This window comes from Ipomoea triloba, chromosome 4 (genome assembly GCF_003576645.1).
Source record: "Ipomoea triloba cultivar NCNSP0323 chromosome 4, ASM357664v1".
In the NCBI taxonomy this organism is placed as follows: domain Eukaryota; kingdom Viridiplantae; phylum Streptophyta; class Magnoliopsida; order Solanales; family Convolvulaceae; genus Ipomoea; species Ipomoea triloba.
Window position 1 is genome coordinate 640,275 of NC_044919.1, and position 27,354 is coordinate 667,628.

At 37.4% G+C, this 27,354-nt stretch overlaps 7 protein-coding genes across 9 annotated transcripts; 5 read left to right on the top strand and 2 right to left on the bottom strand.

Annotated features, from left to right (window-relative positions):
* Positions 1–576: 576 nt before the first annotated feature.
* Positions 577–1,228, top strand: LOC116015602. Its single transcript, XM_031255709.1, has 2 exons — positions 577–610; positions 927–1,228. Exons 1-2 carry the CDS (start codon positions 580–582, stop codon positions 1,217–1,219), a joined length of 324 nt encoding a protein of 107 aa, XP_031111569.1. The 5' UTR covers positions 577–579; the 3' UTR covers positions 1,220–1,228.
* Positions 1,229–3,591: 2,363 nt separating this feature from the next.
* On the top strand, positions 3,592–5,247 carry LOC116017520 (proline-rich extensin-like protein EPR1). Its single transcript, XM_031258128.1, has one exon. It carries the CDS (start codon positions 3,592–3,594, stop codon positions 5,245–5,247), a length of 1,656 nt encoding a protein of 551 aa, XP_031113988.1.
* A 546-nt stretch (positions 5,248–5,793) lies between these two features.
* On the bottom strand, positions 5,794–7,615 carry LOC116015531. Its single transcript, XM_031255631.1, has 2 exons — positions 7,509–7,615; positions 5,794–7,376 (listed from the first exon to the last, which is right to left on the bottom strand). Exon 2 carries the CDS (start codon positions 7,327–7,329, stop codon positions 6,022–6,024), a length of 1,308 nt encoding a protein of 435 aa, XP_031111491.1. The 5' UTR covers positions 7,330–7,376; positions 7,509–7,615; the 3' UTR covers positions 5,794–6,021.
* Positions 7,616–8,247: 632 nt separating this feature from the next.
* LOC116014946 (acyl-CoA thioesterase 2-like) lies at positions 8,248–13,694 on the top strand. The gene is made up of 17 exons (XM_031254918.1): positions 8,248–8,384; positions 8,467–8,559; positions 9,027–9,094; positions 9,196–9,277; positions 9,558–9,604; positions 9,721–9,846; positions 10,362–10,439; positions 11,125–11,212; positions 11,386–11,498; positions 11,885–11,947; positions 12,016–12,071; positions 12,216–12,320; positions 12,439–12,495; positions 12,590–12,691; positions 12,928–12,976; positions 13,062–13,130; positions 13,270–13,694. The coding sequence occupies exons 1-17, from the start codon at positions 8,369–8,371 to the stop codon at positions 13,345–13,347; spliced, it is 1,290 nt and encodes a 429-aa protein (XP_031110778.1). The 5' UTR covers positions 8,248–8,368; the 3' UTR covers positions 13,348–13,694.
* A 1,037-nt stretch (positions 13,695–14,731) lies between these two features.
* Positions 14,732–20,007, top strand: LOC116017640 (integrin-linked protein kinase 1-like). Of its 3 annotated transcripts, none has more exons than XR_004097940.1 (12): positions 14,732–14,791; positions 15,416–15,664; positions 15,783–15,857; positions 16,466–16,543; positions 16,665–16,759; positions 16,837–16,957; positions 17,033–17,112; positions 17,892–17,954; positions 18,065–18,146; positions 18,264–18,349; positions 19,036–19,154; positions 19,629–19,760. XR_004097940.1 is itself a non-coding variant. In XM_031258261.1 (12 exons), exons 1-12 carry the CDS (start codon positions 14,753–14,755, stop codon positions 19,765–19,767), a joined length of 1,257 nt encoding a protein of 418 aa, XP_031114121.1. In that variant the 5' UTR covers positions 14,732–14,752; the 3' UTR covers positions 19,768–20,007. The 3 variants fall into 3 exon arrangements, 2 of the variants coding, with proteins under 2 accessions (XP_031114121.1, XP_031114122.1); XM_031258261.1 differs by having other exon boundaries at positions 18,065–18,177; positions 19,629–20,007; XM_031258262.1 differs by lacking the exon at positions 17,892–17,954 and having other exon boundaries at positions 18,065–18,177; positions 19,629–20,007.
* Positions 20,008–20,301: 294 nt separating this feature from the next.
* Positions 20,302–22,864, bottom strand: LOC116014962 (UPF0187 protein At3g61320, chloroplastic-like). Its single transcript, XM_031254936.1, has 4 exons — positions 22,064–22,864; positions 21,411–21,578; positions 21,048–21,254; positions 20,302–20,728 (listed from the first exon to the last, which is right to left on the bottom strand). Exons 1-4 carry the CDS (start codon positions 22,745–22,747, stop codon positions 20,546–20,548), a joined length of 1,242 nt encoding a protein of 413 aa, XP_031110796.1. The 5' UTR covers positions 22,748–22,864; the 3' UTR covers positions 20,302–20,545.
* A 1,432-nt stretch (positions 22,865–24,296) lies between these two features.
* LOC116016980 lies at positions 24,297–26,795 on the top strand. Its single transcript, XM_031257469.1, has 3 exons — positions 24,297–24,555; positions 25,354–25,408; positions 26,063–26,795. The coding sequence occupies exons 1-3, from the start codon at positions 24,430–24,432 to the stop codon at positions 26,443–26,445; spliced, it is 564 nt and encodes a 187-aa protein (XP_031113329.1). The 5' UTR covers positions 24,297–24,429; the 3' UTR covers positions 26,446–26,795.
* The last annotated feature ends 559 nt before the right edge of the window (positions 26,796–27,354 follow it).

A 27,354-nucleotide genomic window follows, 5' to 3' on the forward strand; every position in this document is an offset into this window, starting at 1 on the left:
CTTTTGCTTGCATATATGGACTAATATAGGGCTATTTTGTTCACTTGCAATTTTAATATACGTTTTATATTTCCCCCCCCCCCCCCCCCCCCCCAAATATAAAACGTATATTAAAATTGCAAGTGAACAAAATAGCCCTATATTAGTCCATATATGCAAGCAAAAACATTCATACTCCCCATTATTATGGTCTATATATTACTCTATACTATACTCACCTCATCACATGCATTATTGTTTTAAAAAGGCCAAATATATCTCAACAAATGTTATCTTTTAAACCCTATAGAAATGCAACTAACACATCCTTAAACAGTATAAAACCATGCACCATCCATCTTAGCTTTTCATCCATTTAGCTTCAACTTCAAGATGACGATGACTAAAATCTCCCTGCTTCTCGCCCTCTTCTCCCTCCCCATTTTCTCCTCACTCTCCCACGGCAGCCACGCGCCCACCTCAAATCCCGCCACCGCCGCCACCACCGGCGCAGTTTCCACCGCAGATTACTACGACTACCCTGCTCCTTGGACCCCGCCGGAGTGGTTCTACAGCGTCTTCCCACCGCAGCTCGGCGACATGATCAGGCAACAAGTGCACGACATGTCAGGTGTTAAGCCTATATGTCACTGATTTTTTTTACAGTTATTTATCTATTCTGTAATGTAAACTAGTTTCTTTCCTAAATTCTCTATTTATAGTCTGTTCATTTATTTATTAATTAACAAGACAGTTTACTCCCTAACTTTACATCAAACAGTTTACTCCCTAACCTTACATCAAATGTGATCGATATTTTCTACAGTTATTTATCTGTTCTAAATACATTCTTATATATTAATTTCAATTTAAAATACACTATTTATATAGCTTGTTAATTTGTTCATTAATTAACAAGACAGTTTTACTCCATAATCTTGAATCAGGTTGGATGGGAGGGCAATTCCAGCCACCCTACGGCGGCGGCTCATATCCGCAGCCGCAGCGGCCGCCGGTTCAACAACAACCATCTTATCCGGCGCCGGGGGAGTGCACCGACGTGACGCAGGTGATCGACACGTGCGCGCAGAAGAGCGTGGCGAAGTCGGTTAACGATGGGTATTCGTGGAGCTGCTCGTATAACGATGACTGTTGCAGGGCGGCTTTTAGCGTTAGCGATAATTGTATGAGCATTAGTCCTATGATCAGGACGATCAAGAGTGTCTGTTGTGGGCAATAAGGATAAACAGGCCGGATTATGTTGAATTGGAAGTCTTAGATTATATATATATTTGTCTGCTGTTAATAATTAGCTTTTTAGGTAGCTTGTTTAGCTAATTAAGCTAGGCAGATAGTTAGGTCATTTTAGATTTTATTTTTTCAAAAATAAATATAAATGAAGCATTTTATCTTCTTTATTAAGAAATTCATTTTAATTGTTTGGTGTTCTCGTTTTCATATATGCTATGTAATTTGAAAGTAATGAATATATATATATATATATATATATATATATATATATATATATATATATATAATGATTTCTTGACAATCTTGTGGATAAAAGTGGACTAAGGCCTGCATGGACATCTAATTTCACTAGCAGTAGCGTGGAAGTAACCTATCTCCTCTCCCCTCTCTCCCCCCCCCCCCCCCCTCTCTCAAAGTGAGAGGACTTTTTGTGGCACTTCTTGCATGTGCGCAGTAAACAAGAGCCACGATTTGTTCAGTTTGAGTTATCATGATTTATATTATAAGACATATATACATGGGAGCCTTTGGACTAAGATTCACTCCCCAGTTCATGATTATAAGTCTTGATTATCTATCTCCCCGATACATCATGACTATTAAAAAGATATATAATGTAGGGAGATTATTCAATATTCATAGCAACAGTATCATGAAGGATGACTACTAGGTGATTAGTTTTGTACTAGTGAAAGAAAAAAATTGAACATTATAGTATATAGTATCTATAATGGAATAACCTCAATGCCTTTTACATTTTATTGATCATCAAACCGACAATGCAACATGCTTGTTTTGGTAAAATCTCATCGTAGTATAGGATAGCTTTCCAAATAAGGTACAAAGAGTTGGCCATTAAAATCAACCTATCTAGGATAGACATATAAGGTTTTTAATTACACTTGCGAGACCCCTCAAAATTGATAGGCGAGTTAATAGATCGAGCATGATTTTCGTATCTAAATATCGAATTTTATTTTCATGTGAGCATATTTAACTAGGATACATCTCCTATATGGTTTATATGCTATTACATAACTTCTATGCGGTTTATGTGCTATTACACGCCAAAAGGAATAATGCTTCATGGCACACCTCATTCTTATGTTGTTTGTGGCTATTATACACTTTCATGTGTGGTTTAATTTGTGGGAGAATTGTTTACCCATTATACATCTCCTATGTGTTTTATGTAGGCTATTACACACCTGATAAAACTAATTCCGCTCTATGTACTTTGTAGTATAACAATAGATGTATAGGGTAGAGAATTTAGGCCAAAATAACCCTTTATTCATTATTCTTTAGTAATGTAGAGGGAGTAGGTAGCATGGCCCTTTATATGAGTTCAATACACAGTGTCGGTCTAAACATTTATAGGCCCGGGACGAAATTAAAAAATGTCCTTATACAAAAAAAAAAATTAAAATTTGAATTTAATAATACTAAAAAAAAAGGTAATATCAAATAACATGAAACCTTCTAAAATATTTTTTGATGCTTAAATCTTCTAAGAACTTTGTTGTTTTCATAAAATCTTCACTGCTTACAAGATCTTGAAATTTAGATAAATTTGAGCCAACAATTTACAAAATAAATTTTCATAGCTCCTTTTTTTTTTCATAGCTACTTGTTTTGAGTAAGCATGGGTCTTGGGCGATCGTCCGGGCCCTGTCAATACATACACCGAACTTACCTACCATATAAGTAGGGTGGTATACTAGGGTATATTCCCTATCAACACCTCATATATAATTTATTAGTTATTACACATGAGTCGAGACATAGTTTCTCTCGTCACCAAAAAAAATTTTAACACTACTTTATAATATGTCCTATAGCAAGTAATAATATATTTTTTTTGAGTACATAATAATATATATATTTTTAGTACACTCTACCTATCTAACTATAGTATCACATTCTTTGTAAAACAATAATGATGGCATCAAAAAATGCATTTTGCAGCAAGTAATAATATAATATAATAGTGCATAACATACATATTTCCCGAGGCAATGAGTTATGATAACCTCAATAATAAATTTTCATTTCCATACCAACAAAAAGAAAAGAACGTTGCATGCCCCCGCACTTAATTTGTATATTTCAATGGTTATGATGTCAAATTTTAAAAGCATAATATTTATAAAAAATAAATTAAGAAATTAAACAAAAAATTATTATCATTATTATTAAAAAACCCAATATATCTCAACAAATTGATAAGTAGATAAGTATTGGCCAAACTAAATGATATCTTTTATGCCTGTAGAAATGCAACTAACACTTCCCAGTAACTATAAAACCAAGTCTCAGCCAGCCTAGTTTTCCACTTCAACGGAAAAGTACTACAAGATGATGACTAAAATCTGCCTGCTTTTTGCCCTTTGCTCTCTTGCCATTTTCTCCTCACTCACCTATGGCGACCACTCCGTCGCCTGGGATTCCGCCGGCGCCGCCCCGGCCCATCAAGACCATAACACCGCCGCAGTTTCCACTGCAAATTACTACAACTACGCTAATTGGGCTCCACCGGAATGGTTTTACAGCTTGTTTCCGCCTCAGATCGCCGAGAAGATCAGAGAAGAAGTGAAGAGCATCGAAGATTGGATGAAGCAATTTCAGCCTCCCTACGGCGGCGGCAATTATCCCCATCCACCGCCGTTTCAACTACCGCCAAAAATGCCGCCGACCCCTGAATTGCCGGTACAACGAGAACCCTGCCCGTGCGCCCCTAAAGTGCAGCCACCGCCGGCAAAACAACCCATTGCCCCACCAACCCCTAAAGTGCAGCCACCGCCGGCAAAACAACCCATTGCCCCACCAACCCCTAAAGTGCAGCCACCGCCGGTAAAACAACCCGTTGCGCCACCAACCCCTAAAGTGCAGCCTCCGGCCCCGTCGACCCCAAAAGTTCAGCCACCGCCGGTAAAAAAACCCATTGCTCCGTCCCCATCGACCCCAAAAGTACAACCACCGGTAAAACAAGAACCCATTGCGCCGGCCCCATCGACCCCTAAAGTGCAGCCGCCGGTAAAACAAGAACCCATTGCCCCGTCCCCGTCGACGCCTAAAGTGCAGCCACCAACTTCGCCGTCAACCCCAAAAGTGCAGCCACCAACTTCGCCGTCACCCCCTAAAGTGCATCCACCAACTTCGCCGTCAACCCCTAAAGTGCAGCCACCAATTTCGCCGTCACCCCCTAAAGTGCAGCCACCAACTTCTCCGTCAACCCCTAAAGTGCAGCCACCAATTTCTCCGTCAACCCCTAAAGTGCAGCCACCAACTTCGCCGTCAGCCCCAAAAGTGCAGCCGCCAACTTCGCCGTCAACCCCTAAAGTGCAGCCACCAACTTCTCCGTCAACCCCTAAAGTGCAGCCACCAACTTCGCCGTCAGCCCCTAAAGTGCAGCCGCCAACTTCGCCGTCAGCCCCTAAAGTGCAGCCGCCAACTTCGCCGTCAGCCCCTAAAGTGCAGCCGCCAACTTCTCCGTCAACCCCTAAAGTGCAGCCACCAACTTCTCCGTCACCCCCAAAAGTGCAGCCGCCAACTTCGCCGTCAACCCCTAAAGTGCAGCCACCAACTTCTCCGTCAACCCCTAAAGTGCAGCCACCAACTTCTCCGTCGCCGTTAACCCCAAAAGTGCAGCCACCAACTTCTCCGTCGACGCCTAAAGTGCAGCCGCCAACTTCGCCGTCAACCCCAAAAGTGCAGCCACCAACTTCTCCGTCACCCCCAAAAGTGCAGCCGCCAACTTCGCCGTCAACCCCTAAAGCGCAGCCACCTGTTCAACAACATCCAATTTCTCCGCCGGCGGGGCAGTGCTCCTCCGTTGAAAAAGTATGGGACACATGCAAGCACAAACACGCGGCATATTCGGTGAACTGGGGATATGCATGGAGCTGCTCGTATAACGATGAATGTTGCAAAGCGGCGCTTATCGTTAGCGACGAATGTTTGAACTTTAATCCTTTGATCAGGAGGATCAAGTATGTCTGTTGCCCAGGTGCATGAAGAGGATTGAATTATTGAATGTCTTAGATTATAGATATCGATCTGTTAATAATTAGAGTAGCTTTTTAGGTAGCTTGTATAGCTAGCTAGTTAGCTCATTTTCTATATATAAATAAATAGTTTAGAAGTTTAGCTATTTAATTAGCTACTTTCTTGCTAAATTTCCTAATTTAAATAATCATGTTTTTATTTTTACTTATTATTTTCGAGCCTTTATTCTGTTTGATTTTTGTCAATACTCTTTTCATCAAATGTTTTTTTCTAGTGTACTTCTCATGTGGTATGACCAAATGCACAACATTTATGCACATCATATTTATAATCCTGTTTGGTAAAATAGTTACCTTATGATCAACAAATTTTAGCTTATTAACCACTATTAGTTGTTTAACTTAGTTAAAATAATCACCTTTTTGTAACTTCAAAAAATTGATCAAAACAACTTTTTACTTTTTTAAGTAACTTTTTGAGAAAAGAAATTATACTAAACAACTATCAACTAACAGTTAATTTACCAAACACATTTCTACAATAAACTAATAGTCATTTACCAAACAGGGAGTAAGGCTTTTTCATGTGAAGAAAATCAGATTACAATTTATGTAAATATTAGTGCTTTCAAGAGTCTAAGGTTGGAGACAGATGAACATCAAGATCTTTCTTTTATCTTATCAGCTAATAATTCAGGCTTATAACTACCTTTGTTAGAAGAATCAAAACTCCTGATTAATTTTAATCTGAAAGGGCCTCCTGCAATACTCATTTCATCTCAAACTAATAAACAAAAGGGAGGAATCTATATTTAACTTTCCTAGAGTACTCCAAATATCTCTCACCAAATGTCTCCACCATTACCACTTCCTCTAATTTAGCCTTTTGACCATAGTACATCAAGCAAACTGCAATGGTGAAGAGAGTGCTGAGAGGTGCCCTCAATGCAATGCAATAGCTAGCAAACAGGAGCATGGTTGATGCATAGATGGGATGTCGAACAAACCGATAAGGTCCAAACTGCACAACTGCAGTGGGCACCACAACCTTCTCTGAATAATTGGCTAAATACAATGTTGAATGATACTGCACGAATAGCGTGACGATGATCAAAGCCCAGACACCGGCATTGCTCCAGCCACCGGGAATGAGATGCAATTCGGGTCCTTCAAATGCTGCAATCCAATGCCCAACTGCAACCCCAGCACAGAATAACAGCTTCTGCCAATTAGGAAGGGTAATATCCCACTTGGGATCATGCTCTCTTGGGAAGAAATCACCATATAGACGCTTCCGAACACTCACATTGAAGAAGAAGAAGTAATGGTATACGAAAAAGAACACAAATGGCCACCCTTCGAGAAATCCATTGAAGTGAGCAGGTGGGACTAATGTTAGCCAAGTAAATGCCGAAGTAACAATGGCAAGTTGCTCAAACACATTGGCATCACCGCGCAAATGTTTGTTAAGGCAATAAAACCCGTATGCAGCAATCCCAATCGCTGCCATCCATGGCCAGAACAGCCAACTCCAGCTAAAATACATCCAGAAGAATGGATTGAACACTGCACTGACAATCCACTTTGGCACTGCAATTGTAATTGCAATCACCACAGACCACTTGCACAAGTCAAAGGGGGTCAGCTGAGAAAACCTTGATTTTATCAATTCCACAGAGAGATTTTTCAGGCTTTCCAAGAACAAGGTCAGCTGAGAAAAGTTTGATTTCATCAATTCCACAGAGTGATTTCCCAGGCTATTCAAGAACGGGGTCAGCTCAGAAAAGTTTGATTTTATCGATTCCACAGAGCCATTCCTGAACATGATCCCATCATCAGTCTTTGCAGTAGAGTGTGAACCGGAGCATTTCAATGGCAGTAAAGAAAAACGTTCAGAGGGTTTCTGTAATGACAGAGAAGAACTCAAATGGGTCTTGCTGAGCTTGAAGCATGAGTTGGAGTGTAAATTCTTCGCTGGAAAAGTGTCTTCCAAGTGTTTGTGACAATGTCTGAAAGAAACTGCATTGCCGTTCGGCAAGAAAACACCAAAAGGCAATACCTTTGAACCAGCCAAAACAGGACACGAAACCATGGCTGGATGCCTGGATTTCAAAAGCAATAGCTCGGAGAAGCACAATCCTACAATGTATATATCAAATTAACTCTTTTTGCAGAGAGAGGGTGCAATAACCTCGGGTCATTTAGGAAAGCATTAGATTGAAAAAGTAGAAAATAAAATAAATTATAAAGCAAGAAAATAACTATATTTACCTGGCTGTGGACGGACTGAGGAAGTGGTCGGCGACTGGACGGCTGCAAGCCTGCGACGTCGTTTCCGGTCGGCGACGACCGTGCGACTGTTTAAGGGGGAAGGGGGAAATGGGATTTTAGGGAATGGATATAATATAAGGTAATAAGGGGTAAAAGGTGTTTTTTTTTTTTTTTTTTTTTTTTTGTCACGCCGCGATGTTTCATGAGTAGATCGTAATCATAAGAGATACTTTCAATTTTATATCATACTCAGACTAATTTTTAACTACTCTAGTTCTGTACAGTATTAATTTTAGGTAGCATTTTAATAATTATATTGAATATTTTAATTGCTAACTGCTTATCTTTATAGACGTCGTTATGCATATTAATAATTTTTATTTATCTCATTCTATATTTTATCTAGAGTTAATATTTTTTTGGTACATCGATTATTAAGATTTCACTATTTTTGTTATTGATTTTAAACATGTTCAATTTTATTTAAAACTATATACTCCGTAATTTTTATCTAAAATAGTCTTTGGTCCAAATTAAAATAGTGATAAGTATTTTAATTAACAATTACGAGATAATTGAACAAGTTTAAATATCGATAAGCAAAGTGGTGAAAGATGAAATTAGATATTAACTTTTTTTTTAATCTATTTAATCAATTTTGCCGGGAAAAGGTATTGTGTTATTGGCCGGCCATTGACCAATGCACGTGTTCAGTATGAAACATGTGCCGTATAACACAGGATCGACCGTATTTAAACCGAAAACGAAAACTGTGAACTGCTTCGAGTTTGTGGATTGGTTTTGGCAGTTTCACGGCGTCGTTCGACATCCTTCTCCGTTATTACTGAAAAGGCTTGAAAATGGAAATTGAATCTGGTCAATTTTATTTTAAAGTATAAATTTTTTATTTTTATATTTATTGTTTGATTTTTGTAACAAGTGACTTCAAATTTTGCAGTAGCGGAATTTTTGAGCTGTGTGGCGTTGCTTCAGAGATTGCCGAGGTCTTCTGTCGAGAGGATCGCACAGCTCGTTGCAGTTAAGAATTATGGTAGATTTACCGTCTTTTTGTTGTAGATATTTCGTAGGTTTTTGTACTTGCCTTGATGTGATTGATCAGCTATGGTAAAGCTCTTAGCTTTACTTGCTTTACTAGTGAGTTAATACTCAGATTTTTGCTTTTTGTGCTTTTTTCTTATGCATTCTGTATATGCAAAGTTGAATTGCTTTTTAAAAGCCAAAATGGCTTTTATTTTTATTTCGTTCTTTTTTTTTTTTTTTTGGTTTTAATTAATGGATAGTGCCAGTATGAGTTAAACATGATTAGCATCAAGGGTTTTCAAATTGTGCCATGGAAATAAGCATCAAGCCTTTTACAAAACAAAGATAGAGTTTTTAGTACATGTACCCATGTTGGCTGGATAAATGAAGAGAGCAGATTTATTTGTACTTTTGTTTCTTTTCCATATCTTCATTGTGCACATTAAATCCTTTTTTTTTTTGCCTTTCTTTTTAAAGATAGGGGTGATTATGTACTACGAGAAGGGGAAGCTGGGGATGGAATTTACTTCATATGGGATGGGCAGGTAAATTTGGACAGGAATCACTGGTTTATCTCTTATGCTATGGAGGCAGATAGGCTTATGTGATAATATTGGTTAAATACAATTACATTTCCCTTATGCAGGCTGAAGTCTGTGGTTCTGGCCATGCTGATGAAGAAAACCGTACTGAATTTCAGTTGAAACAATATGATTATTTTGGTCATGGTGCGATACAGATCCTTGTTTTTATAATTTATATTTACTTCCATTTCTCTAACTCCAAAAGTTAGATGCTTTAAATTTAATCTCAACATTAGAAAATTTGGTCTTGAATATTGTATTGAATTCGTACATATCCTTATTATATTACCATCCAAATGAATCTATTATGTGCTGTGTATGTTTATATATAACAGAACACTACTTGAGGACTTGGTGATATGCTTTACAATGAGGACCTTATTTATTTTGTGATGGCGTGATAAAACTTTTGATTGTGTTGCAGGCCTGGCATCATCAGCTCAGCATGCTGATGTAATTGCACTCACTAAAGTACTCTTCTTCTCTAAGACTAATATTTCATTCTTATATGATTTAATGTTTACCAGTGATGTTTGCATCTAAGATTATAATAAGCTTTTCTCTTCTTTTTTTTTTTTTGATGGTAGCTAACCTGCTTAGTGCTGCCTCATGAATATAGTAGTCTGCTACATCCAAAATCAATCTGGAATGCTGACAAATCAGTAGACAATTGCTCCCTTGTGGAACACATATTGCATTTGGAACCTATAGAAGTATGTATTTGGACTGTAATATGTACTATGTTCTGATATCTGCTATGTTGTTTTCTATATCCCTTCAATTTATCATTCATTGTTGTCCCTGTATATTTATTGGTAATGATAATTATGAGAACGAGTTTTACAGTGAAGATTGAAGACTATAGCAACCCCATAAATTATAGAGACTTCTCTCTTACAAGGTTTCTCAAGAATTCATGGTTCCTGACTCCTGAGAATTAGTTAAAAATTCAAAGAACTGCTACCAAAAGTTATCCACACATGACACATCCCTCAATTAACAAGAGGTAGAAATGAAAAGCTGAATTATAAAATAAATTTTATGTGTAAACCCACAGACGAATAGCCTTTACATTTTAGTGCCAAAAGCTGGCTCTTTGGTGCTTTCTGATAGATATTTCTATCACATTTTGGGAATTTTCTTCTTAAATAGCCCTCCTCCCACCAAATTGGGAAATTGGAAGGCTTTGTTTATTCTAGTTTCTAAACTTATATATGTTTTCTTGAAGGTGAATATTTTCCGAGGTATCACATTGCCTGATGCTCCAAAATTTGGTAAAGTATTTGGAGGTCAATTCATGGGGCAGGTACAACAGAATTTCTTCTTCTTTCTTTTCTAATAATTATTTTTGTGTGAAGTTTTATTTTGATGTGTTAAAATTATTATGCCTTGGAGTATGGTTCCCTATGATTTATTTGCAAAATTTTTGGGCCATAGAACTCTCATATCCTTATTTTTGGAATAGCAAGGGGAAAGTATGTCAACATACTGACCGGTTGCTGCCTATGTATGATATTCTTTTACAAGCCTTATAAACACTTCTCACCTGCACAAAGGTTGTCTCCTAAATAGAGATTGCTGTTTTGGATTTTTTCACTTTGAAAGGTGAAATGTTAATCTATATGAAAATTTTGTGTTAGGTTGCGTATGTATATATGCATATTGTATCTACACACACAGAGACCTACATACTCCCTTTTATTATCTTGTATTTGATTTCTCTGAGTTAAAACTTGCTTTGATCTTTGAAGTTGATGTGCTCTTTGTTATTGTCTTTTTTTATCTTACATTCCCCTGCTTTATGAATGTTATCATTTTTCATCAATTTAGCAGTTCAATAACTATTGAAAAGTTTTTAGTATGAATGATTTACATGTTTTTGTCAAGTATCCTATGATTAAATTATTCATAATTCATCAGCTAGAAGCCATTTCCTGTGCCCAATTTTTTTTGGCAATACAAATGACTGTGTAATGCTTAATTATCTGCAGGCATTAGCTGCAGCCACAAAAACAGTTGATTGTCTCAAGATTGTTCATAGTTTGCATGCCCACTTCCTTTTAGTTGGGGATTTTGATAGTGAGCACCTTATCTTCTTTCATTGGTGAACTTTTTACTTGCACTCACAGTTTATTAATTTAGTGACTTTGTTTGATATATCAATCCAAACAAAGTTTCCGATGATTTAGTTTTTCAAATGTGATACTTTTGGAAGAGGTGTGCCACTAGCACTCATGTATTGATTTTTATAGTACCAATAATATATCAAGTTCACCGTGTGCGTGACGGGAAGAGCTTTGCAACCAGGAGGGTAGATGCAATACAGAATGGGAATGTTATATTCACTTTGGTTGCTTCATTCCAGGTGAAGGATCAAATCAATCAATATTCATTCAAATTGATTGCTTTAGTTTGATCTGGAGTTTTAAAATTAGTGCAGGCTATTTTTTTATGCTTACCTAATTGTTATTCAATAAGATTATCTCTCTCTCTCTCTCTCTCTCTCTCTCTCTCTCTCCTCTATAAACGATGCGGAGCGTATTTAAGATTATTAAACCTTCACCCAAGGACATAGATCATAGCTATACATCTGCTTTCTTTGTTGCCAAATTTTTTTTTTTTTTTTTTAAATCATGTTTAAGTCCTTAAATTTGATGATAATATTTATAATCCTTGTGTTGTTATGTCCATACTTTATGTGCTTATGCAAATCTATAGATTGATATCTAATGGATGAAAGTAATTTGGTAGAAAGAAGAAGAAGGATTTGATCACCAGGATGCATTAAAGCCTAATGTGCCAGATCCAGAAACGGTACAATATTATTCCATTTTTCCCTCCAGTTCTGTTTCTTCTTGATGGTTGATTCCCGGTTATTGCAGCTTTTATCAATGGAAGAGATACGCGAAAGACGTATGACTGATCCTCGTCTTCCCAGGTTAGACCCCTTGTTCTAAAAACAGTCTGGTAGGGCAATGTAGCCGGCCTGCTAATTTCTAAACTAAATAGGCTTTCTTCAATGATGCTTCTTATATTTTCTAGTAAAGTCCCTTGACTCACCAAGTTGTTCAAAATTTTCCAGGACCTATAGGAACAAGGTAGCTACTAGTAAAGTTGTTCCATGGCCAATAGAGATTAGGTTCTGTGATCCTAATACTGCCACTAGCCAGACCAAGAGTCCTCCAAGGTTAGCTCTCATTCTTCTTGATACTTTTTGAAATTTTTGGTTGATGTAAAATGAAATATTCTGAATTAATATGTTGTGGGGCATTTCCCCATTCTCGACCTGTTTGGTATAAATGCAGTCTGAGATACTGGTTTAGAGCCAAGGGAAAACTGTCTGATGACCAAGCTTTGCACAGGTAAGGAATTTTTATTACATGTTATAAATCTAGGTTTGCTACGTTTACATGATATTTACATAAATTTGTTAATGCTATCTTGGATTGTTTGCAGGTGTGTTGTGGCGTTTGCATCAGATCTTATCTTTGCTAGTGTCAGTACGAACCCTCATCGCAGGAAAGGCCTGAAGACTGCTTCTGTTAGTCTAGATCACACGTAAGTTCTTATGAATTTTACATCAGTGTTCTCTTTTCAAATATTCCAACTCATTTATTCTTTTCCAAGAGGAAAATCTCAACATACAATCAATAAGTTGAAACTTTTATTAGGTTGCTAGTAAGCCCTCATGTTTCAGAAATTTTGTATGGTCAGAATTATGATTTCTCGGAATATAATATGAAGATTATGTAACATAAATGGCTGAAAACCTCTAATTACTTTGTCTTTTTCAGGATGTGGTTCCATAGACCTCTTCGGGCTGATGATTGGATATTGTTTGTGGTGAGCACGGGACTATAAACATAAAAAGTATTCGATAAAATTAAAAGTATATCCATTAGTTCTAAACCTCGTATTTTTCTGACAGATCAAGAGCCCTTCTGCACACAATGTACGCGGTTTTGTTTCCGGGCAAATGTTTGACAGGAAAGGAACGGTAAACTGCTACACACTCGAACCTTTTATTGAATCATTTCTATCTATTATGTGCTTTATCTCGGCCATTCATCTTCTCAAAAAACTGCATGCTTGGGGCGCAACATTCATTTATTATTTCAAAACATGGTAATTGTCAGCTTGTGGTATCGCTTACTCAAGAGGCGTTACAGAGGATGGCGAGGCCCCATAAGCCCGTTGTCCAGTCCAAGCTGTAAAACTCGGTTTCAGCTACAGCTGATGTACGCTGTGAGGAGAGTCGGGAATGAAATCGTTCACTTCTGAAATACGTATTCTTGAAATATTGATCAGCACTTGTCAAAGAAACACGGTTAGTGCCACGGATTTCTTGATTTCATTTTACACTTCAACTTCATCAAACATGAGCATATAATGAAGGAAATCAGTTCTTTCTGCCTATTGTTTTTTATTCTACTTTTATACTGCGTTATATTGTGGACTAGTTGCTTTGTACACTATGGAAAACATAGAATATATCGTGTATCAGGCATATCTGGTAAGAGATAATATTATAAATGCTCATCAGAGTTGCATTCTATGTTCACTATGACTGCGTTGATTATTCAAATATTTGCTACCCTATCCATCCGTGTATAACTATATATACATGTTCGAATTCGATTATTGTCGAGCTGAACTCTATTTCAGCATCATATGTATAAATAATAAATGTGTAGTTAGTGAGATGGCATCCGAGGCAATCTCATCCACATGATCATGGATTTGAATCTAAACTCGACTAATGAATAGAGCTGAATTTGAGTCTCTAAATACTCCGTTCGAGCAGCACGTGAGCCTAATTGAACTTAATCAAGATATAATGTTGTGTTTTGTTATGATATTTGATTGTATAGAAATTTAAAATGGAAATGAAAATCTTTATATGATATATTCGAGCTTGAATAGTTTGGACTCGATTTGAGTCGAGCTTGAACTCAGAATACGATTGAGTTTGAACTTTAAGGTTAGACTATTCAAATTTAACTTGATTCAACTCGACTCGACTCAATTAGTCAATTTCATGCCAGTACTACCATGGATGTAATAATGTTGTCCCCTTTTGTATGGAAAAATCAATCTAGTCAACTCGATTGGCATGAATGGCCGTGCACTCTTATTCCTTGGGAGAGATTGGGAGTTCGAATTTCTTTGAATCCCCTCTTCTTGTCAGTAAACTGGGATTAGTCTAAATATGATACGGTTGAAGCGTGCTCAGGACACCTCGGGGACCGACAAAAAAAATAATAATGCCGTCCCCCTCACCCCAGAAAAATAAAATAAAATAAGAACATTGGGAAGGCATTCGAGGTCGCATGGCGCTACGCGTATCATTAAAATATCCGAAAAAAACAGACAAAAGGAACCTTGTAAAAGTCGAATAAAATGCAGACCAAAACCTGCACCGTATGCACACGCAAGTATATAATACGCTCATCGTTCACCTCGATGAATTATCTTCAATGAATCGATGAACTCAAGGTGTCGACGTTTCGTCCTCGCTGCTCGTTCGGTCATGGCCTGCTGCCTGCCTAACTCGAACAATGTGTATTATATAAATCTCCATTGCTCTCTCTTCACATTTTCTTTCAATTATTAGCTTTGATGGAAGGCCAGACCATCCATTTACCAACTTCTAGCAAGGTAAACTCTCTCTATATGCATTATATTTGTGTTTCCATATATAACATTGTACATTATTGGATTACCCGGTTGCAAAAATTGGAAAATCCGCCTAGCGTATCACCACAATTCGTGATCTAGGCGGTTAGCTCGCTTGGCGCCCGACCAGAGCCCGATTTTAGGACATGCAAGATAGGCAACAACACAGGGCTCTAAAATTTTGGAGGCTCCTAATTTAGTTCGACCTAATAGTTAGTATATCAATCATTATTGCATGGATCATGGTCCACACAGCTGTATGGACCAAAAATAAAAAATACATTATTTTTGGTACATTATTTTTATACTGTAGCCTGTAGGTACATTATTTTAGGGTACATTATTTTAGCATTTTTCTATTTGCAATTTTTTTTCAATTCGTAGTTTATTTATACTGACCTCACTTATTCATTAGCACAAGACCACGTAAATAAAAAAAATCAATTATTTTCAAAAAAAAAAGAAGAAAAAACAATCAATCCTGCACCCGACTAGGCCGCTTAGGCGACCTCCTAGGCACCGACTAGACCGCTTAGTAAGCTGATTAGCTATTCTACTTTAAAAAAAACAAAAACAAAAACAAAAACAAAAATATGTTACGTGCAGGCGCAGGATGGGTTAAGTGATGAGCGAGTTGAGGCGGGAGCTCGACCATATCGTCTTCTCGACTGCTCGGCAAAGGGCGACAAAGAAGGAGTAATACAAGAGCTAGAAAAGGGAGTAAAGCTCAACGTGTCGGACTACGACAAGAGGACGGCGCTGCATTTAGCATCCTCCGAGAATAGGCCCGACATTGTTGTCTTGCTTCTTGAGAAAGGCGCTGATGTCAACTCCACTGATCGTTGGGGACGAACTGTATGTTATTATGTCACTTCAATTTTAATATTCTTCTTCTCTCAATCGTATCATATCTATCTACGTCAGTAATGTTTGTATATATGCCTTAATTCTACAGTAATGTAATGTTGTGCAGCCACTGTCAGATGCTCGTGAATTTGGGCATACTAACATCTGCGAGATTCTTGAGGCACATGGTGGAACTGATCCGGTATGTTAAGTTATTTTTGTGAAGGGTAATATATATAAGGCAAAAACTTGTGTGAGACTGTCTCACGGATCTCACGGATTGGATATTTGATTAGTGAGGTTAAAGATTTGACCTATTAATCAAAGACGAAACTCTGTAAGACAATCTCACATAAGTCCCCTACCCTATATATAATATGTTGCAAGCTAAGAAAGCACTCGAGACATGGGCTCATCAAATGTTCGTTTGGTTGTCTCCATGTACTAATAACAAGTTTTGGGCAACCCATCCGGTCGAATTGGTCGAATTGTTGACTTGTTAACCTTAAGATTCAAAGTTCTATTATAGTGGGAGAGATTTATTGACTTTTCGAAGAACCTAGGCTGGTTGGCCTTCTGGGCTTAAGCCAATCACCTATTGACCGCCTTGATGAGTAACCTTGGCTGATTAGCCTTCTCAATTTGAGTCAGTCAATTATACGAGCGTATAATATATATATGTTGGTTGCCCATTAATCAAAAGTACTCCTCTAAGAATGCATGCCCATTGAATTGATGTATGTATATATGTAAAAAATTTGTGTATGAGGGATCAAATGGCCTATCCTCATTTCATTTTTGTTGAGGCAGATGGGAGAAACACAGAGCCAATGCTGTGAGATTGATGAGGAAGAGGTGAACATGAGGGATAAGATTCTCATTGGAGAAGTAATTACTCTTACCTAGAAGCTAGCCAAAGGCAAATATCTATGATGTTAATTACCTTAAACTTTGTCACTTCAGCTTAATGTTTTTTGGTGCTATGATGCTAAGTGCTCACCAATCATAGGGTGCATATGGTGAAGTTTTTCTAGTTGAGTGGAGAGGCACAAAAGTTGCAGCAAAAACCATTCGCCCCGCCATTGCTTCCAACCCAATGGTGAAGTGAGTTATGCTGAACATATAATATATAAATATAAATAATAAATGTGCAGTCTTATTGAAAGCTAATTGTTTTGCAGGAAAAACTTTCTCATGGAACTTGGGTTGTGGCAAAAACTGCGTCATCCTAACATAGTTCAGTTCCTTGGTGTTCTAAGGGACGCTGATCAACTTGTCCTACTAACCGAGTATTTGCAAAATGTAAGTGTTATATATCCAATAAGTAGCAATTCTTGGGGGATCTTGAACATGACTTTGTGAGTGTTACACCGCTAGGGAAGCCTGTATGACCTATTAAGAAAGAAAGGTAGACTTGAAGCAGAGACGGCTATTTCATATGCTCTAGACATAGCAAGGTAAGTTGCTAGTAAGCATTAGCCGTTTTAGTCCATCACTTTTTCCTATTGCAATATATTCCTTGACATTTTAAATGAGTTGCAGTTTTAGTCATTGGGATAACAAAATTATTAAGCTACGTTAGGGTTTTACTTAATACATTATTATTTTAGTAATTCCTTGTCTTTCTAATATATTGCTATCTTTTGTCCCAATTCATAGGCTAACTAGAGATTTTAGTCCCTCTCCTAAATTTTCCCTCTTTAGCCATGATACATCGTCCTTGTTCTCCTTCCACTCGCAATAAACTACATAAGGATTTTACTTAACACGTGATTATTTTAGTAAGTTCTTATGTTTCTAATTTATAATTGTCTTTAGTCTCAATATTTCTTATGCTAAATTGAGATTTGACACCCTTAGCTCCCCTAAATTTTCCCTCTTTAGCCATGGTACATTGACTCTGCTCTCCCTCCACCCCACCCCCACCTCCCCACACACACACAAACCTGCTAAAAGTAAGAGGTCGAGGTATAAAGAAGAAATATAAAAAATTACTAAAATCCTCTGTACTAAATAAAACCTTAATGAGGTTTGACAGTTTTACTGATCTAATTATCCAAAGACTAAAACCTTATTTAAAAAGTTAGAGATTATATTGTAACGGACAAAAAACTAATGACTAATAAAACAACTAGTAGAAAATAATTGAGGGGTAAAAATGTGTTCTTTTCCCTTAAAACAACACTTGGACTCAAGTTTAAACTGTGTTGTTTTAACATAGGATTTGTGTTTGCAGAGGTATGAATTATCTCCATCAACACAAACCTCATGCTATAATCCACAGAGATTTAACACCTAGGTACTGCCAGTTGAAGATCAAATGATGACTAAATTATTAACAGTTTTTCACTGATACAAGTCAAGTAAAATGCAAGATTTTGTTGTGATCTTCTGTGTTTCAACTTGCAGAAACGTGTTGCAGGATGAATCAGGGCGGCTTAAAATCACAGATTTTGGGCTAAGCAAAATTGCCCAGGAAAAAGACTCTCAGGTCTATAAAATGACTGGAGGGACTGGATCATGTACAATCAATTTCTTGGCTGAAATCTGCAGAAGTTTTATCAGTTAAAAACATCCTAATAAGATGCATTCTTATGTTGTTTCTCAGATCGTTACATGGCCCCAGAAGTATACCGGCGAGAATCATATGGAAAGAGTGTTGATGTCTTTTCCTTTGCACTTATTGTTCATGAGGTAAAATGAATCACAGTTATTGCATTTGACAAAATATGAGCTAGTTGATTCCATATACATTTTTTTTTTGAGTGACGAGAGAAGCCCATAGCAACTATTCGAGAGTGTGTACTAGATAAACCCACCTTGTGACCCTAACTAGGCGGTAAATGGTCACATCGAGGTAAACCACACTAGGTCGCCCTATAGCTGACTGGCTTAGACTAAGAACGCCATTAGATTTCTCTTACTAAAAGTCAAACTTGTAACCTTATTGTTACCAAACTAACAGTCTGACTAACTCGGCTCAATTAGATATTCTTGTATATATCATACTATTTAGGGTCTAATTGAGCCAAGTTGAGCCTAAATAGTCAAAACTTGAAGTTTGGACCCAGTGTTTAGGTCTAATCGAACAGAGTTGAATCCAAATAGTCAAAGTTCGAATTTTGAACCTGGGTTCAACTCAAGCTCAAACTTGGTTCAAATACGGTCAATAACAGAAAGTTATATTTTTTTTACACAAAGAGTTGTATTAAGAATGCTCATATGCTCGAATTCGACTTCAACTTGATTCGTTACTCGAATTACTTGAGTTCAAGCTCGATAGTACGTAATCAAATTGGATTCAAACATTCATAGAATCGAGCTTGAGTAGTATATTATACCTCAGTAAGAATCTAAGATGGAGATTAATTATTGTGCAGATGTTCCAAGGAGGGCCAGCAAATTGGGAGGATGCCCCAGAGCAAGTAGCAGACAAGAGAGCATATGAGGACTCTAGGCCACCCTTGGCTTCCTATATATACCCTGACCCAATCAAGCAGTAAGATAGGATCAACTTCCAAGTGCCCTAAGGCAAATTATGGTCACACAGTGTTGTGTAGACCATTAAAAAAACACATTTTTAATATATTAAAAGTACATTATTTGTGTACTGAATTCAATACTCAAATAATGTACTTTTCCTAAATAAAATATACATTTTTAACATACTAAAAGTACATTATTTTTGTACAGAATGTACATTATTTGATAGTATGATCCACATAGCTGTGTGGACCATGGTTCACACAATAATGAATGGTGTCCTAAAACCCACCTTTGGCCTTCTAACATTCTCTGAAATCTACGGAAGGCCGGAAGGGGATGGGTTCGAGCCTCAGTGGATGGAGGTGATATTGACTCTTTGTGCTTTAGTAGGTTGAAAAAGTAGTTATGAACAGACACTACATTGTAACAGAGTCAGTAGTACTAAAAAAAAAAAAACATTCTCTGAAATCTTGTGGTTGGTATGCAGGCTGCTAAGAGAATGCTGGCACAAGAACCCGGACAGGAGGCCTTCATTTGAAGAAATAATAATAAGGCTGGAGAACATACAAAATGACATGAATCAAAGAAAAGGCATAGGACCTTGTTGTAACTGCGTTATATCATGAGATAACGTTGTTGTCTTTGGTTGTTTTGCATTTTGTTGATGCTGACGATAAATATAAAATAATAAAGCGAAGCTCAGTCTTGGATCTGATAAATAAAAGTGCAAGCTAAGCTAGGAAGATGGCATAAGGGGTCTTCTGTGTTGGTTTAACTCATTAGTCTTCATTACATATCATCTGTTCTCTAAGATGTCATTCTATGATTTAAGAATTCAGTTAATAAAGGCACCCTACATTTCTTTCTTCTTTTTTTTCTTTTTTTTCTTTTTTTTTTTTTGAGTAAAAAGGGAAATTCTGAGCTACTATTCAAGGATGTGCAATGGGTAAACCTCGTCTTTGTGACCCTAGTCAGCAAAGGACAACAATGAAGTAAATGAGCTTAAGTTGCCTATAGTTGATTAGCTCAAACCAAGAATGCCAATAGACTACTTCTGTTGAGAGTTAAACTTGTAACTCTGTGATTATCAAGTTAATAGTCTGCCTAAATTAGCTAGGGTTGTCCCTTGATTGGTTTTTTGTCAGAACTGTACCAAGATATGCTGCAATATAATGATATATATCAGTGGATAGAAGGGTGTTCATGTTATATTGCAGTGACAAAACTATATTTTTCTAGCTACATTCTTGTATAACCATATGTACACTGTACAAGAAGTTCAGTCTTTATTCTAATCCTCTGTACAGTTTAGATGTGGGATGACTTTTGCTCAGCTCAGCAGCTCTTCATTGTGTCCATGGCAGATCTGCATCCCAGTCCTGTACACCAAAATTGCGCCATCTTTCAGTTCTGTGAGGTTGGCCATCCATTTTGAGAGTGTTCAGTAAAATGCCTCTTTCGTCTTGCATTGATGCGCGCTTGAATGGTTTTTTCGTTAGCCACTGCTTCCCGGATGCTGGTGTGAAGCATATTGCAGAGCTCATCGAGTGCAAGCATGGGAAATGGCTCCTCAATAAGTACACCAACCTGTGAAAAGGAAAGGTACTTAAATAAAGGTCTTCTAGGGTCTAGCTAGTCAAAATTTGCATTAACCTAAACTTTAGGTGATTTTCTTTCGTTTCTTTTGTAAAGCATCTGGTATCCCCACCGTTGTGAGGCTAATCGGGATTGGGATGGTGCACACATACAAAAAGTTGATTCTCCAACTTTGCAATTACATTTGTAGCTCGCTTACCAGCTGCCCAAACCTGTCGGGTTTGGTGACTTTTAAGATGTGCATTTGTCTCCTGCTGAGTTAATTGCATATGCAACAATGGAGGAAAGAGGGGAGGAGAGTGGAACAAACCTCTTCAATGCAGAAAAGAGAAGCAGCACTGATGAAGGTTGCAGGAACCACAATCCAGTGGCAATCATCCCAGAGTATAATGGGAAGTGTAAGATGCCAAAGCACCAAAAATCTCGAGGTTAGTCGAGTGTACGATAGCGGGATGGGAATGCCCATGAGCTGTTCGCAAGCACTGATTCCTTCATGGAAACACGAAATCTTTGACTCCTACAAAATGATCATCAGAAGGCGAAAAACGTTTCATTTTTTTCAAAAATCTGCAGCTTCAACTCTCCTGTGCTTGTGTTATAACAGACTGAAAAGAAAAGTACAGAATATGTTGTACCCAGAGTTGCCTCTGGTTTTTGTGTCCAAGAAAATTACCAACAGATGTAGCCTCGTCTCCTCTATGTTTAGCGATCGAATGCCATGCGAGATAAATTCAAGGATGCAGTGAGGCCGATGTTTCGAACTGAGAACTACAGACAGATCATCAGCCTCCAGCAAGTTTTTGAGGTCACTTGCCATATCTGAACCATAGACTAAGTGGCACTGCATTGAAAAAGAATCATGTCATGAGTGCCATCTTCATTAAGTGAACCTTAAAGGCATCAAAATGGGGTCTTGAACCACCTAAATTTTTCTAATGCCATCTATCTAAACAAATTCTCCCATGTGGGTATCCCATAAAGTACTGTTTTCCAATTTAGCTTGGGATATTGCAGGTACAATAACCTATGCATTAAACAAAACTTGCTTTCTTTAGTAATAGCTTGCAGAACCCAATGTCAAGGATCAAACTCAGAAACTCTTGACCTTTGGTTAAGGATGGATGAGTCTCTTGTCACTCAATCAGACCCGAGGTTGTTAGCTTACTGATTATATGCAAAATGACTTTCTAAAAAGTTGTTTTGATCAATTTTTTGAATTTTAGCCCTTTGAGCAATAAGCTTTACAAAAAGTTAATTATTCAAACACTGATTGTTTAACCAGGTCAAACAGCTAATAGTGGTGCCTTAGGGATGCAAAATACCAACCTTAAGAGCAACTGGGAAGGCCATGATATACTGCAAAAGAGCATTTTTAAGCAATTTATCACTTTTGCTCTCAACACCAGAAATCACTTGCACCGCAAAATCACTGGCCCCTGCAATCACCTTAGTCCAAGCCAATCTCCCTTGTTCTAGCCGCGAGTACGAAGCCTCAGTCCTGAACACCAGAAGCAGCGCCAGCGCCGGCGCCGTGAGCTGGTAAGGCAGGGTGGAAGCCCTCAAAACCGGGAAGAATTCCGGCAGCCAATGCAGAGAAACGGCGGAATTGTAAGACGCGACGACGACGGCCACCGATGTGAACGCGATAACCGGCGGCACCAGCGACAAGATAACCCTAGAACTCAAGCTCGAGAGCAGATGCCTAAGATGCCTCAAAGAGCTCCTATGGAGCACCCAATCTTCGTGCGTATACAAAGCCCTCTTCTGCTGCATACGGTTCTCCTTGATTGCGTCTGCCCAGTCGGGTATGACCCGGAGAATCCATGGAAGATTCGAGATTTGAGTTGGGGAAGAGTGAGCGTTGTTCTGGGATGAACACAGCACTCTGAAGCTGAGTTTCTTGAGCTTGGAGGGAAACAATGGCGGGTGTAAATTGAGGGGCTTATGATGGGAAGCGCATGATAAATTGGTTGGGTGTTGAATGGGCATGGAAGCTGAGGGCTTTGACATGGATGGAGGATATTAGGGTTAGGGTTTGGGGAGTGAAGGAGAGTGATCGGAGGAAAGAAAGGGACATGAGGGATCTTTCAGAGAATGAAGTGAGAGTATAGGGAAAGAGAAGGGGGAAGAAGCTGTAGAGAGAATGGATATTAGGTAGTTAAAAAACAGTTAATTTGTGTGAATGTGGTTTTTACACCTGTTCCCATATGCAAGACCTAATCTTTGACAACAAACCTTTTACATTTGAAGAAAAAATAAGGCAAAAGGGTCAAATAGACCCATGTACTAACACTGATTGTTCATCCAGTACCATGAATTAAAATATGGTCCATCTAATTCATTATACTCCTATTTATCAATTTTATCAATTTTCATGGAATCTCATTGTCGAATGACACTGAATACCCGCTATACATATACAGTACACTCCGCTATACATACACAGTACACTGTAGTTGAAACTTTATATAGCAACTTTAATTTCTGCCCTATTTCTTTCCAAGAAATCATCCAAAAATACAATATCTTAAGTTATTCAATTATCCAAAAATCTAAAAATATTAATTTATTTTTAAAATAAAATAAAATTTACCCAATACAATAATTTAATTTTTATATATCGATTTCCATGAAATTTCATTACCGAACGATAGTGAATACCCCGCTATACATATACTCATGTAGTTAAAACTTTATATAACAATTTTGATTTATACCCTATTTCATTGCAATAAATTATTTTTTTCATTAACGAAATATGGTGGAAATCATCCAAAACATCCATATAAATAACATGTCGTCATTTTTTCTAATTTTATTTTTCCATGTCATCAAATTAGATGGGTTACTTGTTAGAAATAGGCTAAAAATGCTAGATGCAAAATAATTAGGAGTATAATGACCTAAATGGATCATATTTTAGTTCATGGTGTTGGATGAACAATCAGTGTTATTGCATGGGTCTATTTGACCCTTTTGCCAAGAAATAACAACTCTACTACATACCCATAAGACTAAACTTTTTTTTTTTAAGTATTGTTGGCCATGTTACATATAGAACCTGTCCATATATACTGATGATCTGTCCACACACACACACACACACACACACACACACACACATATATATATATATATATATATATATATATACTAATATAAGCTCGAGCCCCAAAACAACGTAGTTTCAATAAGTGGGAGAACTACTCCCGTAAATATCTTTAAATACATTTTATCTCAAATGATACTACAATTGTGTTGAACTGATACTGCAGTGCAGTTGTGTTGAAAGGGAACTGCAGTTGCGCGGGATGGAAGCCGTTTCATCCGTCTGTTTTCATTAATCAAAACGACATCGTTTCCTTCCCCCTTTGAGAGAGTCACTTCATGCCGTTTGACAGCAAGATCTTTGACCCATAATACTAAACTTTGTAAAGAAAATTATAAAATAAAACCATAATAGAATTATTCTTGAAATTGGAACACATAACCAATTGACCAAATAAAGGCCCTTGTTACTATATATACCATCATCCTAAATAGATTTCAATATTCAAATTTTAATTTCCTATGATATTCTCTTCCTATAGTTCCTATAAAACTCCTCGCCTTGCGAATCTCAGAAGATCGAAGAAACTTTTTTTCATTTTATTCTTCCGTAATCGCTGCTCTGTAAGGACTAAGGATTACTCATGGAAGACATGAGAGCTGCTCCGCCGCCAGCGAAAAAGAAGCGCCTTGACGTCGCGCACTTGCAGAGCACCCCTTACTTCAAGATGCGAGCCATAGTCAAAGAGCTTCGACCCCATATCATCGAGGTAAACTCCATTTTCCAAGAAATTTGAGAATCGGTAGACTTTAGAAAGAATTTTGGAGCGATTAATTGTACTTTTTGTGCTGTTTTAAAAGTTGTTTTCACAAGGTTTGGACTTTGTTTGATTATTCTACTTGATAAATCACATCGTAGTTTAAGATGTGGTGATGATGGTAAATTATTAACAGTTTAAGATTTGTTGATGATGGTAAAGTTGTGCCCTTTGTACTCATTACAGCTTCAAACTCTAGAAGTCAGTGGGTTGCAATTTGCACATTTTGTATTTTTGGGGGGTAAATTTAGTTCAATTTTCAGTATTCTAATTTTAGTTTTCTATTCAGGGTAAGTTGAAAAATCTGTTATTTAAGCTTTCTGTACCTTAATTAGGTTCATATTTCAGTTCTGGATCATGCATTCATGTTTGCCTAGGAAATGACAACTTTTGATGTTGAAATCTTGAACAATGTGTTTACCAATATGGTTGGGGTAACCTAGTTTAGGAATTTGAAGAAATAATGCTATGATATGCAATAGATAAATTCATACGAGATATTAGAGCAGCCATCGCATTGGATTGGCACTCTGTGCTTTCTGCTGACGGTGCTAATTCCTAATAAGAAGAGTCTCAAGCTTAATATATGAGAATACGGGAGTTCTAATTGATTCTAGCAGTGAGTCTTGTACGCTAAATTTTAGCCATCCAAATCTGACATGAATACCTGGACAAAGTGTTCAGTTCATGGCATGTTTATTTAAATGGAATTTGATTGAGGGGCCTAAATTTCTTACTGTTTTCTTGAAGGTTCTCCGTACTCCTGACTTCCGGAATTGCAAGGCGGCTACTGAAATTCGTCAAGGTAAGATTTTGAAGATTAGCTTTGTTGTTAATTTATATCGGGATGCTTTTAGTGAGATTCAGGTCTAAGCTACTTGCATGATTTTCATTTTCATGCAATTTGAGAAATGAGAATGTGTATTACTACTTACTAGTGCATTGTACTGTTTCCTGTTTTATTAACATCTAAAGAATTGCATATTCTGCAGTCATTATTATTGCTTTCAGCATTTTGGCATCTTTTACTCACCTCCTATCTGTAAAAAAAGGTAATGTTGATGTTAAACTATAATTTAATGACTCCAAAAAAATTTCATACAATAGGTTAAAACGCCTTTCCTATTCTTTTAACTGCAGGTAGTTCTTGCATGTACAATTCCATTTTGGATTTCATTAGTTCATGATGAGAATAGTCATTGCTTAGCAAACATCTATTTCTTAAATGTCTGATTCAATGTGGGGCATTGACATTAAGATGCTAGTTACTTTTGGCTTTGTCTGTCGACCAAAGAATTTCCCTGATTCCAAATTTGCATCTATTCTGAAGTAATGTTTCGGTCTTTTTAGTTTTTACATAGTGTTTTGTTGCCAAGCCATGACATTGTGATTTTCAACAGAGATCTTAGTTTATTTTAGTTTAATGTGCTTATATATGTGTATAAATGTTAATGTGCAGAGCTGAATCTTCTGATGGATCTTTGCAAAGAAATGGCAGCAGAAACAACCGCACCAGAAAAACCTAAGAATGCAGCCGAAGGTCGTACTTTGTTGGATAATATCGAGGATGGACGAAAGCCTGGTTCTTTCCACCAAAACACGAAAGCTTCAGAGAAGCCTTCGTCAGAGAGGCCATCAATGAAGCCTTCTGAAGATCACAAGACAATCTCCTCCGAAAATCTCTCCTCAAATCAGCACACTGTCGATGCCATTGCCCAAGGGACATACATCGTAGGTGGATCAGCGTTCGGGTGGAATTTTATAGCGTATCCTGGCACTACGACAGTGTACTATGGCCGAACAAAGGAGGCCTTCCGATCTGCAAACCCAAAATCTCAATGAGAGCTGGCGTAGGCTTCAATTTATGCCAATTTTATGCAAAATGAACAGGCGGTTAACTCGGTTTTGTAGTTTTGGAGCTCAGCAGTTGTAATCTACATGATCAGCATTTATAGTTTGCAGACTAACAAGAGTTTTAAGGTGTTAGTGGAACATCAAGTGTGTCAGCTTCATAGTTTTTTTTATACTGGTTTTCACATGTAGATGCTGTATTTCTGTGGCAAACAAATCTACTAATCAAGTCCATGTCAAAATGAAATTTTTATATGTTATTCATTTGTTGTTTAAAACTTTAGATCAAAGCTTGTACCAGACATTTTGATTTACAGGAAAGCCCTCGGTTATTGCCCAAATTTATGTTTTGAGTGGAGCCTGACAAATGATTACAAAGAGGTAAATTAGTTTAGGTTTCCAATAGATAACTTTCACGAGGAGTTGAACTTAGAATATTGTGGTTACCGAGTCAATTGTTCGACTAATTTGATTTAGAGTTGTTCCTACTATGTACCGAACATGATAATAACTTCTTGCATTTTAAATTATTAGAAAAGTTTGTACTCTTTCTCCTACCAAATTGTCTATTAGTGAAATTTTAACTGTAAAATTTTTGAACAAAAGCTTTTAGCTCGAATTGCGGTAACTTGGAGCGTTGGTAAATAAATTATTTTTTGAGTACTACTGACTCTATAAATTGTTAATTGTTATGAAACAAACAGAAAATGGTGGATATCCAAATGCAGCTAGAGGTCTGATCCATCATCAGATAACAACAAGGGAACACTGGAATCATGGAGTTTGCTTGTAGCCTTTTGACCAACCAATTAGGCTAGAACAATTATATCAATTTACTGTATATATATATTTGTTTACTCATTCCATGCCAGTATAAACAATCAGCTCTCCCCCTTGTAA

What these genes read in the sequence shown, in the direction of transcription:
- LOC116015602 (XM_031255709.1), top strand. Translation starts at nt 580, where the DNA reads ATGATCAGGCAACAAGTGCACGACATGTCAG. An exon ending in ACAAGTGCACGACATGTCAG is followed by an intron (nt 611 to 926) that starts GTGTTAAGCCTA and finishes ATCTTGAATCAG; the next exon opens with GTTGGATGGGAGGGCAATTC.
- LOC116017520 (XM_031258128.1), top strand. Translation starts at nt 3,592, where the DNA reads ATGACTAAAATCTGCCTGCTTTTTGCCCTTTGCTCTCTTGCCATTTTC.
- LOC116015531 (XM_031255631.1), bottom strand. Translation starts at nt 7,329, where the DNA reads ATGGTTTCGTGTCCTGTTTTGGCTGGTTCAAAGGTATTGCCTTTTGGT.
- LOC116014946 (XM_031254918.1), top strand. An exon ending in ATATGATTATTTTGGTCATG is followed by an intron (nt 9,278 to 9,557) that starts GTGCGATACAGA and finishes ATTGTGTTGCAG; the next exon opens with GCCTGGCATCATCAGCTCAG. An exon ending in GATGACCAAGCTTTGCACAG is followed by an intron (nt 12,496 to 12,589) that starts GTAAGGAATTTT and finishes GATTGTTTGCAG; the next exon opens with GTGTGTTGTGGCGTTTGCAT.
- LOC116017640 (XM_031258261.1), top strand. Translation starts at nt 14,753, where the DNA reads ATGGAAGGCCAGACCATCCATTTACCAACTTCTAGCAAG. An exon ending in CTGATCGTTGGGGACGAACT is followed by an intron (nt 15,665 to 15,782) that starts GTATGTTATTAT and finishes AATGTTGTGCAG; the next exon opens with CCACTGTCAGATGCTCGTGA. An exon ending in CACAGAGATTTAACACCTAG is followed by an intron (nt 17,955 to 18,064) that starts GTACTGCCAGTT and finishes TTCAACTTGCAG; the next exon opens with AAACGTGTTGCAGGATGAAT.
- LOC116014962 (XM_031254936.1), bottom strand. Translation starts at nt 22,747, where the DNA reads ATGTCAAAGCCCTCAGCTTCCATGCCCATTCAACACCCAACCAATTTA. An exon ending in CCTTCCCAGTTGCTCTTAAG is followed by an intron (nt 21,579 to 22,063) that starts GTTGGTATTTTG and finishes TTTTCAATGCAG; the next exon opens with TGCCACTTAGTCTATGGTTC. An exon ending in AGACGAGGCTACATCTGTTG is followed by an intron (nt 21,255 to 21,410) that starts GTAATTTTCTTG and finishes ATCATTTTGTAG; the next exon opens with GAGTCAAAGATTTCGTGTTT.
- LOC116016980 (XM_031257469.1), top strand. Translation starts at nt 24,430, where the DNA reads ATGGAAGACATGAGAGCTGCTCCGCCGCCAGCGAAAAAGAAGCGCCTT. An exon ending in TTCGACCCCATATCATCGAG is followed by an intron (nt 24,556 to 25,353) that starts GTAAACTCCATT and finishes GTTTTCTTGAAG; the next exon opens with GTTCTCCGTACTCCTGACTT. An exon ending in GGCTACTGAAATTCGTCAAG is followed by an intron (nt 25,409 to 26,062) that starts GTAAGATTTTGA and finishes GTTAATGTGCAG; the next exon opens with AGCTGAATCTTCTGATGGAT.